The sequence below is a fragment of the Boleophthalmus pectinirostris genome, unplaced genomic scaffold (genome assembly GCF_026225935.1).
Source record: "Boleophthalmus pectinirostris isolate CB_2022bp ecotype Guang Dong unplaced genomic scaffold, ASM2622593v1 HiC_scaffold_8, whole genome shotgun sequence".
NCBI lineage: Eukaryota > Metazoa > Chordata > Actinopteri > Gobiiformes > Gobiidae > Boleophthalmus > Boleophthalmus pectinirostris.
In genome coordinates, this window is record NW_026571515.1 from 17,870,222 (window position 1) to 17,886,696 (window position 16,475).

Sequence of the window (16,475 nt, forward strand, 5' to 3'; positions counted from 1 at the left end):
GAATGTTTTCAGTTTGAGAGAAGAGCACAGCCTAAATATGCAGGTTTGTGTGTTAAACGAGTGAAACAAAACACAATTCCAGGTATGTCTGCGATGAGGAAACAACACTGTAACAGATCAGAAAAAAAGATTAACATGGGCCCTTTAATAGCTTATATTTTTTGTGTATAAACTAAAAAAGTAATCCATGTTTGATGTGATTTCCCAGAATTACCTGCAGAGTATTTCTGGATAGTTACACAACCAGGGATGAGTGATTTTTATAGGAATACGTAATTGCAATTGTTCTGATAAGCATAGCAACTGTCATTAGATTTGCCATTTGTTTCAGTATCAGAATTTTGTTCACTGGGCTCACTTTAAATACACCCATTATCAAGACATATATATGAACTGCCCCAATGTTGCCCCAATATTACCTTATTTTCTGATCTTTGTTATAATGTTTCTTCATCAAAAACATACATGGAGTTGTGTTTTGTTTCATTCACACATGTTGAACACACAAATCCTGCATATTTAGGTTGAGTTCTTCTCTCAGACAAAAAACACCCTGTTCCATCTCGTCATGCGGTAGTACAGGAAGTGCTCCACTGTGTTTTTAAGATCCATACGCCTTCACTAGAATCATATGGATAATTTCAACCCTGGAATTTCCAATCTCTGCTGAACTGAAGGTAAAAGTAGCTGTTAAGAAGTTAAAACTATCGCTTCATGACATCACAAGGTGGATCAGAGCATTTTGAGCTTTGGACATGTAGGCAAACACCTGAATGAAACAAAACACAACTCCTGGTGTATTTTTAAGAAGGTAACAGCATTATAACTTGGCTTAAACCTCACAAGTTCAAGTGTCCATTTCATAGGGAGTTTTTAGGGATATTAGATTGTATAAAATTACAACAGAAGAGAGAAAATTGTAATAGTTTGTCATTACAATGCCGGACAAGTAAGGATTCATACATGCCATAAGTCAACTAACTTTATTCATGGTTCAAATCAGTTTCAGATACTTCCGTGGTATTGCTTTACTAAACAAATTAACATAAGCAATTTACACAGTTGTCAATTTGACCAGTGCACAATATGTGAGTAATGAAGTGTTTACTGACTCTTAAGATTCTTCTTTAGAATAGGTGTTCGGGGTGGGATTTAATATGTTTTCTTCTTCTCAAACTCATTTTCCAGTTTAAATAAGAAAAAAATGTAAGTAAGTGCGTTAGAAGTTTACGTACTTCTTGTGTTCATGAAATAAATAAATGACTTTATCAATTTTGTGTTTAAATGAACTGAAATGGAACTAAACCTGGAACTAAACCTGGATTAGACCAGAACTAAACTCGAACTAAAACAGAACCAAACCATCAAGACTAACCTGGCCGAGTGAGCGCATCCTACATTTCAGGTATACAAAAGTCTAAAAGCACAACAAAACCTCTCCAATCGTCAAGGCCTTTCTGTCGTCACATTATGTTTAATTACACAACTCTTCCGTTAGTCGTGACACTGAAATCTCACGACTTATAAACACAATTTGGGGAACACCTCGATGATGAAGATGATGATTCATATGAGGGGGTTCCCTGTGATCATTCTCAAACACAATGCTGCAACACAGTCAAGTCTTTTTAGAATAGTGTTTCTCCTTTTGGCATTTTCTGCTTATAAATCTCTTCATATATAATTCATGCTCTAATGAAGGCTTTGTGTCCATTATGTGGAGTTACAGCCAACAGTGCACAGCACTATTTTCACAACCATTTGGAAAGGTGAAATTGACAGTATTTTCTCTCATTTTATTTTCCAGAAGTGACACATGAAAGTGCCTCAACATAAAGCAATGTAAACACGTAAGAAGGAAAATGTGATGTTACAAAGGCCTGAGTGTGTTGTTGAAATGTCGCTGGAATAAACCATTTGAGAGTGGAACCAGTTGCTCTGAGTTTTGATTTAGACCGACACCATCACAATGACATACAGTCGTCTTAAGACTAAAGTAGACACTGTTCCTCTTCTAAATGCTTGTCTATTTGGCAGAGCAAACAATGGCAGAGCGTCACTTACCGCACAGCAGCTGCATCCACGCGCACGTCTTGTACACGGTGGAGGTGTTGCAGAAGAAGAAGAGCGCCATGCATGCGATGCAGCTGAGGATCAGCACCATGGACAGCAGCACGAACACTGACGCCGCTTTGAAGGCTCCGGACGGGATGGAGCTGAAGTCGGAGAAGCTGCCCACGCACGTCAGCTCGCGACTGGGCGACGGCCCCGTGCCCACGCAGTAGTGGAACAGGCCGAAGTATCCGGCCTGCGGCGTGTTGACGCTGTCGCCGATCCAGTAGGGCTGAATGAACACCACCACGTTGACGATGGCGAAGCAGATGGTGAAGATGGCCCACAGCACGCCGATGGCACGCGAGTTGCGCATGTAGTTGTCATGGTAGATCTTGGAGGCTTCTTGGGAAGGCAACATGTTTGGTCTTTGTGTAAGATCTCAATGTAAAAAATAAGAAAAAACGAAGAAAAAACCCACGCCTTTTCCACACACAGGCTTAAATGGGCCTACATAACCTAACACAACACTAATGATGCCACTGAGCCGCACAAGCCGCACAAACGCCGCTACATGCACACAGCCCCGCGTTACCTATAGCTCTACTAAATAATTGACCAGCACCAGTGATTCAACATAGCGCTCCGAGGCGCATCTCCTCAGGGCCCATCAATGATAAAGAAAAAAGACCACAAGAAGCTTGAGAGCGTGTGTCTTTTTGTGAACAGCTTCAGATGTGCGGTTCATCGTAGCGTCGTGTCGCTGACATGGAGCCCGTCGAACAGCGCCAGCGGTGCAGCCTCGGTCCCTCTCTGCGTCCCCAGCATCCGCGCGGGATGCTCCCCTCTTTTTCTCTCCTCCGCCGATCCTCACCGTCTTCCCCCAAAATAAAAAACACACAAGGACTCCGTGGATGAAAACAGACGCGCGGTGTCACACAGTCCTGTCCGCGCACAGCCTCCACCGCCTCGACTCCATTATCGGCTCGGTTTGGCTCCTCTTCTCGCTTTCTGTCGAGCGCTCCGTCGTCCTCCTCCTCCTCTTCCCCGCGCGCGCTCCCCGGAAGATGCTGATGTTGTACTGATGACAGGCAGGCACGGTGCGCATGCACGTACGCGCGCGCCACAACAGCAGCAGAAACAGCAGCGAATTTGCATCAAAGCGCGCCCCCGCCGCTACTCACCTTGAATTGGGAATTGGGCAGAAGCACGTTCAGTGTCAGAGAGAGAAGACGTGTGCGCGAGAGTGGCGTGATGAGGAGAATGAGCTGCACGTGCTTAACGTGAAGCTCGGAGGCCAAATCTGGACCTTTAAATGTTTAGTAGGCCTACGTCTTTAAAACATTTCACTGTTCAAAACACAAAAGGCAGTGAAATGAGGATATTTAAAAATGTATCATCAATGATGCTGCATATTAAAGGCTTATTAAAAGTAGCTATTTTTTGCATCATATAACACGAGAGCACGTCTAGGGCTCGTTTGTCCAGGAGGAATAAACATGAATCACTTGTTTCCAGCTGACAGCAGCAAATAAACTAGACTGTTTTAGTTCAAGTTGTAGTCCATGTCAAACGTGACACCCAACTGTGCAGAAGGCATTCTGGTCATTTTCAAGATCTAAAATCCGATGTCAGATGGGATCTGTATTTCTTCTACTGAATCAAAGGCCATGGTACAGAAAACGTATCTACAATAAAACCAACCACTGATCATTTAAAATGCCTACATTATGCTCTGATCTGTGATGTTGTTTCCTGATCAAAAACATAGCCAGAGTAGTGTTTTATTTCATTTTGAACACACAAACCCTGCATATTTAGGCTGAGTTCTTCTCTCAAACTGAAAACACTCTGTTCCACCTTGTGATGTCATGAATATTGCTTAATATAGAACCTCTAAAGTATATTGAAAATAAAATACAATATATCACTTAGTTGGACAATACAGAAAAATAAATGTTGTTCTGAACATGCATTAAGTTAAGTTTACTCTTCATTAACACTAAACTCTCTGTTATTATTATGTAACCCTGTGTGTACCATGGAAAGACATCTCTACAGCTCTCTGACAGCATCTCCACATGAAAGGGAGCTAAACACGAACTGTGCTGCTCACTTCATGTCCATATCTCTGTTGTCAGGGAGCAGGAGACTTCCAGCTGTCCATTAAAAACATGTGCTCTGCCCTGAAGCAACAAGCTCAAAGTGGGTCAAGACTCTGGACGGAGAGGGGTTAGAGCTGGACTGCACTGGGAGCGGAAATCTACACAAGAATCTGCAAGAATTGTATGAAGAGAAAAAACAGAAGTAGGTTGTGAATTAAATATTAAAACATTTTCAATTTTAGAAAAGTAGCATAGGGTCACAAATAGGTCACCGATTACTGTAGTGGAGTACACAAAATTATAGCTTAACACCCTGAAAAATTAAACAACTGCAGGTTGGTGGTTCAAATCCCGCCTGTAACATAAACATAATTGATTGAGGGGGCAGATTCACTCACCCATATGTTGATAATGCGACTCCAGCTCCCACAGATGAATGCTGTCATTGTGTCCTTCGGCAAAACACTTAACCTGGCTTGTCCCCAGTGTCTGTGCTCACTGGTGTATGAATGTGTGTGACTGGGTGAGTGGTTCCTTGATGTAAAGAGCTTTGAGAGTCTTGGAGGTGGAAAAGCCATACATAACATTTACAGTTAAATGTACACTATGAAACTTTTCCACCATCAAGATGTTATGCTTTGCCTGGAAGATTAGACAGTGTTAATTAACTTGGCCTGGTGGTATCACCTTCTTGTCTCTATGAAGATAGGTGAGTTTAATGTCATACTGTTCAAGACTCCACAGAGACAAGCAGATGTGTAAGTCTTCACCATCAAAGTTTAAAGTTTAAAGGTCTTGAATTACACAAAACTGACCCTTGTGAGCTTTAAAGCCCTGTTATAATGTTGTTACCTCAACAAAAACATACCTAGAGTTGTGTTTTGTTTCATTCACACATGTTTGAGTAATCTTTTATTATTAAGTTGTTTATATTTCTTAAGCTTAAAGTGCTCTGTTCCACCTTGTGATGTCATATAGTGGTAATTTTCAAGTTAACGACTACATTTTACCTTGCTCTGCAGAGATGGGCTAGACAGGCTGGCACCACCTAGTGCCTTCGCTCAATTTCATTTGTCTCCAGTGACTAGGTCAGGAATCGGAATACACAAGACAGTTTGCACAAAGAAGTTCTAGACTGCACACCAGCCAATCAGCAAAGAGCTGTGAAGCTGGCAATTATTTGGACACCACTGAGCATTCTGACGCATTACATACATCTTGACCAAATAGCAGCGATTGGTTAAATAAATAAAAAAATACCCAAAGGAACAAATCCTAATGCTGCGAGGTCAGACGGTTTCCACGAAGTGAAACCGGCTGATGAATCAGACTAGAGATTGGCAATTCCAGGGCTGAAATTATCCATATGATTCTAGTAAAGGTATATGGAGTTTAAAAACATAGTGGAACACATCCAGTATTACCAGATGACATCACGAGGTGGAACAGAGTGTTTTCTGTTTGAGAGAAAAACTTTAATATGCAGGGTTCGTGTGTTAAACCTGAGTCAAAACACAACACACAACTCCAGGTCTGTTTGTGATGAAGACACAGCATTCAAAAATAGGTCACAAAATACTGTAACGTGGGGCCTTTAGGATTACAAAAAATAACATCATATTTTATTTTAACTAGTTTTCCCTTTCCATTCAAATAGCAGTGATTGAGTGAGTATTTACCTCCTTTCTTCTCTCTGTCTCTTTCTCTGCAGACAGTGTCCACTTGGCTCAGGTCTCCTCCTCAGTGTGTATCAATAATGCAGTGTGTGTCATGTAGGATCAGAGAGCACACCTCTTCTGTCCAAACAAACATGGATCCAGCTCTCAGCCCGCTCTTCTGCCTCTGTGACAGCTCTGATCGGCCACAGGAGACCGGAGCCGAGTCAGTGTCAATGTATGTACGCACAGAAAATGATACAGTAACAGTGAGCTGTATTTATGCTGTATTTATGATTGTAAATTCACATATTGATATTTTACAGTGACATGATGCAAGTGGTATGAAAAAAAAAAATGTAAGAAAAAAACATATACGAGCGTTCATGGTCCTGTATATCTGTTTGATTTTCAACAAAAGGGTGAGCATGACCAACTGAAAAACTGCTGGATAATGCTTATGTCACTTGAAAGGGACTTGTTTAACAGCACACATCAGCTCACCACATCTTTATGGTCAGATTGTATTAAAGCAAACTCAAATAAAAGTCTAACATGAGTAACAGAGCTTCAGACAAACCAGTGCCTCCAGTTAGCTTCACATCCCCAGGGAATGTTGACAGAATCAGCGGCAAAATATTAATTGACAATATATCACAGACAGCCATGCATATTACATTGTGAATACTGCCTAGATTATAATTAATATGCAAATATATCAGAAAAGTTAAACAGACTGATATTTGATTTATATAGTGCTTTTTTGAAATTTAAAAGTGCTATATGTGGCTATGTTCATTCACTCAGAACCTTAGAGAGGCTGCCAGTCTGTGCCATCAGCCCTTTTAGTTTTAGTAACTAAATAAATACTAGAATTATGTAGGCCTCTAGGGGATTCTCAACATACTATGGCCCAAAACTGAAGTATTAGTACAGCAAACACTCTGAGTGCAGTATTAAGATGGGCATGTCTGTGTGGAGTATGCTGCTACTGTCTGGGTGGATTCCTTTGTGATACTTTAGCCTTTTGTGAAGGCTCCTTGCAGCATCTACCTGATCCTCCAGCTGTGTCCTCAAAACGCGTGCTCAAAATGTAGGTCAATGCCAAATGCAAGAATAGTCCACAACTACATGTTTTCATATATGAATTGAATTATGAATTGTGATTATTATTATAATTTTATAACTGTAAAAATAGTCTTCCAAGAAGCAACCCCCCACAGTGTGCAAGCGTCTCACCCATTTTCACCCATCAGGTTTATAATAAGAGATTATCCTTTATCGCCATCTGCTGGACAGTCATAAAAAGTGCGGCTCAATATTAGACATTTTCATGTAAAGTCTTGTATGAGTAGTCATACGAGCCGAAATCCCATTCAGTGAAAAAGATGTGAGTGTGCCAGAGAATTGTTGAGTCATATGGTCCCGTTAGGGGTCAGTTTATGCTTTAATTCAAATTCAGACTTTATTAGAGGTTACTTAATGAGAAAAACCTCTGGACGTGGCACTTTATCTGTATGATTCTGTGGAAAATTAAAACAATATTTTAGAAGTGTTTCCTAGTGAGTCCTATAACTTTACTCTCGTTTGGCTGCATCTTTACGCACTCGCTCCACACTGGATATATACACGACCACATTTGGGAAATACGCCTTTACCGGGACTAAGCGGCAGAAGTGGCACGGATGGCGAGAGCCAATCAGGCCAGGCTTAATCTTTGACTCGCAGCATCATTCACTGTAGGCTTCAGAAAAGCCAAAGAAGACGAACAAAGCCATGAGCGACAAATAGTAGCCTGATCGCATGGAGCAATTTGCAAGTCAAGGAGTGTGAACACTGGGAAAACAGACCTGCTCCCTGTCAAAAAAGAAGGCATGAGATTCACCAGAAGGTAAGTGATTGAGCTTTACTGTATTTAAAATGGAATTATTTGTGATATTCCATTTTGTTTGTGTGCAGATAAGACATGATAGACAAGTAGATGTTTCACTAAATACAAATTACACATCTTTCAAGTAATACTGTGTATATGTATTGACTTCTGGCTGCTTTGAGATATCACGCACTCAGACTAGTTTTATGCGTAATCATTTTTATGATTACAGACAGATAAGTGCCCTCTACTTTCAAGTAGAGGTAGACAGGCCACTCTTTGGAGCACACTTCATACATGCTCATGTGGATTTCATAAGGTGCCATCATTTAACCTACATTTCTAAAAAAAAAAAAAAAAAAAAAAAAAATGCATTACACATGATGAAGAATATATTAGTGTGCCTCTTAATACTATTTGTCTAGTGTTTAATACTATTTGTCTAGTGTGTCTTAATGCACCTATCACAGGGTCATCCGCCACCCAGAGTGGATGCCACCCCTGGCTTGGACTCGTCCTTCACCACCTCCAAGAGCAGAGAGCTGTCTGCAGTTCTACCTCCACCCTCCACCCCAAGCCAAAAGACCCACACTATCTGCTGCCAGCTAGCAGCATGTCATTACACATACATACATACATACATACATACATACATACATACATACATCTGCAGCAGTGGTGCAGGATTTAGACCCATACATTTTATGGACAATGACCTACCTTTTGTTAACAGTTTGAAAAGCAGAGATTTGGGAGTTCACATGTGGCCAAACCAAATTTTTTTGTTTAGAGGTCATATGATTTTTATTTCATTGAAAATTAAATAAGTTTAAATGAAATTGACATAATTACAACTTTATTTCATTAAAATGCTACACATAATATTTTTTCATTTATAGAGTCCACAGGTTTAAGAGAAACATGTCCCTGCAACAGTCTCCTGCCCACCTGCCGTTCCTCAAACTTCATCTGTCCATCGGCCCATTGGCCCATCATCAAGCCCTCTTCCTTCTTTCTTCCACAAGCAACACAGACAATGGTAAGATGCCATAAAAATGTGCACATGCCATTATCAGTCAATGCTTTCTCTGTTTCTTTTACCTATTTTCTCAATATAGCCAGAACTATGACCACAGACCATGCCACAACAGGACTGCAAGAGGGTGGGAGAAGCACTTTGGTTTGCTGGTTTGGATGGTGTACAGAATCTGGTAGGTATGCCTCCAGTGTACCGACCCTGATAGTTCTGGGCATCAGTGGCGGCAAGCACAGGAGAGCTCGGCAGGTGCTGGACATTGACAGCTATTGCATCGTGATCACAGAAACCCTCATTTGCACCAGATGTAGATCCAGCTACTTGTCCTGGGGTCATGCTGTGCTCCAGCAGTTGGACTGGGCCCATCGATCATAGTTCAGAGACACGCAAGTATTTATATTTGACATTGTCTGAGGAAATACTACTGCAGGCTTTTGTTAGTATTTGGTGCATTAGAAAATCTAAATACCTTAAAATATGTCCTTTCCAGTGTTTTTTGTAAGGCATGCCTGTGACATAAGATCATCTGCTTGTGGCCAAGGGAATGGGCCTGTTAGAGTCATCAATCAGCTGGAGCAGAGCCACAGTGAGGAATATCGGGAATGAATCCAGAACAAACTTGGCCTGCAACCTTTGACCTGGCAAAAAACCTCCACTACTTGGGCCAGTGCCAAGTTACAAATGGCTCCTCACTGTTTCCAACAGGATATTCTAACCAGGCTGGAAGACATCAAGGCCTCTCTGACATCCACCTATGGCTCCATTTACTAAGAAGGTTCGAGTTGTTTTTGAAGCTCTTATTTGTCATGTATTGTTGGACAAAGAGAACTGTATGCAGAAATTTTGTATGTATTGTCTGATCTCTTTTAGATCACCAACAAACTGAGTGGGGCTGCCAAGTGGCTGACATTGGTTGGAAATGAGATAGCGCAAGTACTTATCAGTGTTCTGACCACGGATGAAGGCGCTAGGCTGGACCAAATGTCTGCAGGACTGGTGGAGAGATATCGGGGGGCACATGTTGCACCTCCTACAATCTTGTACGTGGACTGCCTTTAATGTAAGGAAGCAGGAGATACCAAACCTAAACAGCGGTTTGATGTTTGGCCAGTTCTCATAGTTCGCCTTGACATCTGGCATTTCATGAGACGTCTGGCAGGTGGGTGTACCATAGATTCACACCAACTGTATCCTGTCTTCATGTCAAGGCTCTACTTTTGTACCTACGAATGGGATGCAGGAGAGAGCCAAAAGAAGCATGAGCAGAGCAGGCCAGACCTTGTCGCAAGCTCAGAAGCTGTCTCCTGTATTCAAGACCCTCCAAATTTCCAGCTCTACTCAGAGACCGGAGTACTCCACAAGGGTGGCATTGCCTTAAAAGCATATCGATGTGCCCGAGGTTCCACTGCTTATGAGTTATTTCACTGTCCTCTCAACAGATTTCTTCTTCTTTCTTTATTATTATTATTATTATTTACTATTCTTTCTTTGCTGAGTACTGTATGTTTTTTTATATATATATGTATATCTATATTTATGTTTGTTGTATATTTTTAAATACAATCCATTGTTTTTGTTTGTTTGTTTTTCACAAGCAACAGTGCGAACAGTGCGAGCTTCAATTTCCAGCTATATCTTCTGGAAGGTCTATTCTGCTGGAATAAGAATTGGGTAAAAGCTGCAGTGACAGACAAAGGTCCATCTATGCATACATACTATTTTGCTACTTGCTTTTATTTGTCTCCTATTATCATTATTATTATTATTCTCTTCAGGAGAGTTGATTGGAGTGAGTACCTGTTCAAGCAAAACAATGAGCCCCTGGAGGACATGTCTCCAGACTCTGACAGGACCTCACAGGGTGGACGTGCTAGCATAATACTTAATAGAACTGCGCAGTTAAACAGTTTTAACACTCACCAACCAGCAAGTGGCCACCATCATCAGTCTGTGGGACAATCTGGAACAATTTGACAAGGACAGGGTAAAATACGCAGCAAGGCAGCAAGACCAACTAGTCACTGGGTGATTTAGGTCACCAAAAAAGAAGGCACCAGTCTTTATGCCAAGTGTAGACAGAAGTTGTGTGCTTGGCTCCAAAGGTTCTCCAGCACAATGGCTCAACAGTTGCCATCTCCTGGAGTTCATCTTCATACGCTTGTGTGACCTTCACAGATGTCCTAAAAAAAACAGGGCACCGTATTGCATTCTAGATGTGATCTGATCCTGAGAGACTACAGGAGAATAAGGCAACTTATTTTGGGCACTGGACAAATAATGCAGCACACCACTCTGTAACTTGTTGAGGTTAACCAATGGACATTTATAATGTGGCACAATCAGCGTTTAAAAGGTCAGGAGCTGTTAGTTCTCTTACAAGGACAGCTACTTGCAGCAAGACCTATTGCATGCAGGTTCTTGCCCCTGCAGACTATCGTGGCTCCAACCTACAGCCACCAGCTGCACACTTACCAATTGCCACTGAACACAACAGGTCAGGCAAAAATTACATTTTAAAAAGATTTTGCCCTTAGCTACCTGCTCATCTGTCTCAACTACTTCTGCCACCTTTGTCCGTCAGTTACCTTGTCTACAGCCCAAGCCTGCACAGCCAGTTCACATGACACCCATTTTGTTACTGTCCTCTGCTACTCCTTTGGCTCACCCACCTACATGCACACAGCAAACACCCACCCTCTCACCTGCAGACAAAACACAATGCACCCAGTTACAAAAGAGGAGTGGCTTCAGAGTATAAGGATATTGGATTAGCTTTGCTTGTTACTTTGATATTAATACATGTTTTTATTACCATCTAATCTTAATAACTGTTCTATTAATAACTCTTACTGCAGTTTTTCTTGATTGCTTAGATCCACTCTGCCTTTTTTACAGTATAGGCCTGTTTATCTAGGTGCTTATTGTGGGTCTTGTATATCAGTATCTTTATGTTTCTAATATCTTTATGAATTTAAAATGTTTTTGTATGCTTGTATGTTTTTATATTCTGGTTCTTTTTCAGTCAGAAAATAATCACTGAAATTATTGACTTGCCTGGCAAAAGTGGCCTTTTCTCAAGAAAATGTGAAATTTTGGGCATACTATTGTATTAATAAATATATTTCTGTGTGGGATTGATTGTGTTGTGTTGCATTAATTTACAGAAATTCTAGAAACACAAGCTGCTTTTAGTATGAATGAGACTTAACAATTACAGTATGGTATGATGATGGGGTGGTGACTAGCACTGTCCCTAGCAAGCCGGTCCCAGGTCCCAACCGTTCCAGACCACTTTGGAGCGTAATACCTCCAGCGGTCTGCTTTAGACAAAAAGGGTGGTGTGGGTCGCTTCATGCAGTGGAAACACTCAGGATCCATGCTGTTCCGTCCTGTACCGGCCCTAATGTTAAAGAAGAAGACATTCTTTAATAGTTGCATAACACCATAGATGAAATGGAGGTATCCTTGTGTTGTGGGATGCAATGGGTGATGCAATAGTCCATTCATTACTTCTCTTTGTTTTGAATGTTTCTAAAATCTCTCTTTTCTTTTAACTGTATTTGCATTAAACTGTATTAGAAGGTGCATTTGTACGGTTTAAAAGCACAACAATTTCATACTTACTACACTAAAACTCACTTCAACCTCATAACATACAGTGTCATCATCAGCGAATCACTTGTGAGTTTATAATCTGTTAAATAATAAAATAAATTAGCTTAGACCACCCAAATAAACCTTAGATGTAATTCTATAGTCTGAACACAAGAGGGCAGCAGTACCACAGATCTGACCGCGCATCGTTCTCGATCAGTCTCAAGCAGAAAACTGGAGATTTAACCATCACTGTCCAGCGCGCACAGTCAAAACAGAAGAATATTACAAGTGACAGCTTGTGGGTGTCTTGTTCCAGAATGACAAGAAGCCTATATTTAGCACCATATAAAGAACAGTTTTTAAGTTTTTAAAATTGGGTGCCATGGGATTTGGCTACACAATAGCATGCGCTGTTTTTCCCACCACATACTCATATTCACTGGCCCTTTGACCTTACATCTCTCACCCTGTCTTGTATCTTTATGTGAATCTGGAAAAAAAGTTTATGTTCTGTACAGAAATAATCTAGCAGTGCCTGATGTGGAAATAAGGTCTTACATATTTTTCTAATCACTTTATTCTTTGTAGTGATGTGTTTTATGATTGACTGAAAACCTTTCCCAACAACTGTAGGTGTATTAGTTAAGGCATATTGTAAGAGTTCTCCCAAAACAAGACAACTATAATAATGCACTGATCCATCTTTGTGGCTTTAAGTATCTGCAGTTACCTGATATCAAATAATACCACTTGAAAACAGCATTTTTTCCTGAAAACACAATGAACAGATAACAAAACTGATCCACATGAGTTAGGTAACTATTATTTATATATAGAACAACTTTGTGAAAAACAAGTTCAACATTATGAGACTTTCTGAACCAACTATGAACAGTAAACAGTTTTATTACATCAGTTGATACGCCCAACGAGCATATTGAGTGAACTGATATATGATAGAATAAGATAAGAATTTTTAAGCTTTTTAGGGATCACCATTGATATCCAATAACAGAATCAGATTGGCACATCCCTCGTAATAACCTTGTGTTTAAAGAGAAACCATATAACTTTTTGGAGATGGCACATCACCTGTATCCAGGCTAGCGCCACCTAGTGCCTCCAATCAAATTCAATTCTCTCCAGTGACTAGGTCAGGAATTGGAATACACTAAACTGTTTGCATGAGCCCTGGAAGTGTGAGTCCGGGCACCAGCCAATCAGCGAAGAGTCAAACATTCTGTGTTGGCAACGATTCCCGAGATCGAGGATTTAAAGCCGGCACAAAGAGAATGTTTGGTGAATTTTATCAAGGGGAAAGACGTTATTGCCCTTCTTCCTATGGGATTTGAGAAAAGCTTAATATACCAGTTAGCCCCATTAGCAGCGCATTACATACATCACGACCAAATAGGAACGAACGGTTAAATAAAAAATAAATAAATACCCGCCTACTGTTGAGCAAATGAATCTTAATGCTGCGAGGTCAGATGGTTTCCATGAAGTGAAACCGGATGATGAATTAGGCAACATCACCTGCATAATTACATGAAAATATAAAGTCAAAGCCATACTCTGGAACATTAAACCACATATTATGCCATACAGTGGAATTTTACAGCCAAAGGAACACTACCATGGGTCAAAACAAAAAGCATACACTGAATGTAGCTGCTCATTATGCTTCTATACCCCCTCTCTCTCTCTCATAAGGACCATGTTTACTGGCTCTGGTGTGATTCACGGGCACTAGATTGCATCAGACATTTTGGATTCCCCTCACGCTCTGATCCTGGCCGGACCTCCAGACAATAAGTGCTCCTGTGTGGTCTCTGTGTCTGCTTTAACCCCACCTCTCTGCAAACTGCTGCTAATAAAGTTCCATCCAGCCATGCCTATATACTGGTGATGTTGAGACTTGAAGATCTAATATAGTGGGGTTCAGATGCAGAGTCTTAGATTAATTCTGTGGATTTTTAGACTGCTGTTAAGTTTTACGACGTGTTGTAATTTTTTTTTTATTTTGTCAGGTCAGGTTTTTTTTTTTTTTTTTTTTTCCAGTTGCTCCTTCTTTTGTCTGATCAAGGTGAACACAGCAAACAGACTCAAGAATTTGACAGAATTTGGTTATATATAGGTGAAGTGTCTTGCCCAGGGAAACATCGTCAGGAATAATGACTTTTTTAAAGCAAAAATAACTCAGATTTTGGACCAGGACTGCGCAAGTGGATTCAGTCATGCTTATATTGTAAAAAGAGACAGAGTATGAGATATAGAAATGTATAGAATTATTTTGTTCACAGGTATATTTTGACATTATTCCACAGACAGTCGTATTTAACATACACAGACTGAACAGGTGTAGGCTGAAGCTTGAGTTTATCATGCCTACCCTTTATTCCTTTGTCAGAGTGTAACCCTAACCCTTTAACAGATATACAAAATGTCATGTTTGTTCTGATTTTCTTTTTGATAAACATGGCCATACTTCTGTAGCCTGATTCATCAGCCTATCTGACCTTGCAGCATTAGGATTCGTTCACTTGACAGTAGGCAGGTATTTTTTTTATTTAAGCAATCGCTGCTATTTATACACTGCTAACGGGGTTCATTGGTATATTAAGTTTTTCCCAGATCCCATAGGAAGAAGGGCAATAATATCTTTCCCCTTGATCAAATTCACCAAACATTCTCTTTGTTCCGACTTTAAATCCTCGATTTTGGGAATCGTTGCCATCACAGAATGTATGGCTTCGTCTACATTAGGAGTGCTCACACTTTTTCAGCATGCGAGCTACTTACAAAATGACCAAGTCATGAAGATCTACCTAATACAAAGCCAAGCAAACTGCACTGAAACACTCTGTGCCCCCTTTTTTGGACCCTCACCCACAGTTTGAGAACCGCTTCTTTAAGAGAACTTCCTCTGGCACTTTACACAAAACTGTGAAAAAAGTGAAGGAAGATTTTTAAACCTGTTTTTTAAAGTTCCAAACTGGAGTTGCATTCTTTTCTGGTTTTGCAGTGATATTTACCAGCCTCTGCACGTTTACCAAACCAAACACACATCGTGACAAACACAGATGCATTTGTGCACTTTTGTTCGGCAAATTTCAGCCAAATATGGCAGTAGGTCTGTTCTGTAGATCCGCTCTATGCTGTAGACCTGCTTTGTGCCAACACTGGAACACAAATTTAGACTCGTTTTTGCTTCACGTTTGGTCTTGCTCTTCTAATCAGCGCCGCACTGTGGGAGGGGCTTGTGTTCGCTGTACGCAGGAAGGAGTGAGAGCGTGAAAAGGTGAGGGGCGGTGTGCTGACGTGAGGCAGATGGACAGGTAGAATGTGTAGGAAGTTTAACCTGCCCTGTGATGCACGCTGGTACACGAGGGCACACGCTGTTGCAGACGAGCCGTGCGTAGGGAGCGTGTGTATTTGCGATGTGGCGTAGAGTCTCCGCGGGCTGCACTGAGCGCACAGGCTGCACTGAGACGCCCCACACGCTCCTGCACCCTGCTACAAGTTTATTACCAACAGCAGCGGCCGTAATGAAATATGATCACACTTGTTGAGTGTCAGACCTCGACTGAGAGACAAGACCGAGTCCAAACGCGAGTCCGAGACGAGACACGGCGATCTACCCACACGACCTTGGCGATCGACTGGTAGATCGCGATCGACGTATTGAGCACCCCTGGTCTACATCCATCTCGACCGCTTTGTTTACTGTTGTGCTGTACCACAGAAGGGACCCACACATGGCTTCATAGCTCTTTGCTGACTGGCCAGTGTACAATGCAATGTACAAATTCCAGGGTTTTGTGAACTGTCTAGTATATTCTGATTCTTGACCTAGTCGCTGGAGAGAAATGAAACTGAGCGGAGGCATGAGATGGCACCAGCCTGGCTAGTACCTCTGAGCTCATATTGGCTTTCGGATTTTGAACATATTCTGTAATGATTTTGACAAGAGATTATTGTTTACTTTGAACATGATTTTCAAGTGTAAAGGTCGAGTAATTCGCAAAATTTTAGAGTTCGAAGGTGTATAAATAATGCTCTAGTTAGTTCATTATAAGTTGATAATGTGATTTGCTCTTATTGCCTTTTCTTGCAAGGTTTTTGCAAGTTTTGAGCAGGGTGGATTTTATTCCACA

At 41.1% G+C, this 16,475-nt stretch overlaps 1 protein-coding gene across 1 annotated transcript in view; it reads right to left on the minus strand.

The window, feature by feature from the left end:
* lhfpl4a (LHFPL tetraspan subfamily member 4a) overlaps nt 1-2,473 on the minus strand; it is a 36,916-nt gene extending 34,443 nt beyond the window's left edge. The window contains exon 1 of the mRNA XM_020922515.1: nt 2,065-2,473. Within this exon, the coding sequence (XP_020778174.1) occupies nt 2,065-2,473 (409 nt within the window). The remainder of the gene's footprint in view (nt 1-2,064) is intronic.
* Between the last annotated feature and the right edge of the window lie 14,002 nt (nt 2,474-16,475).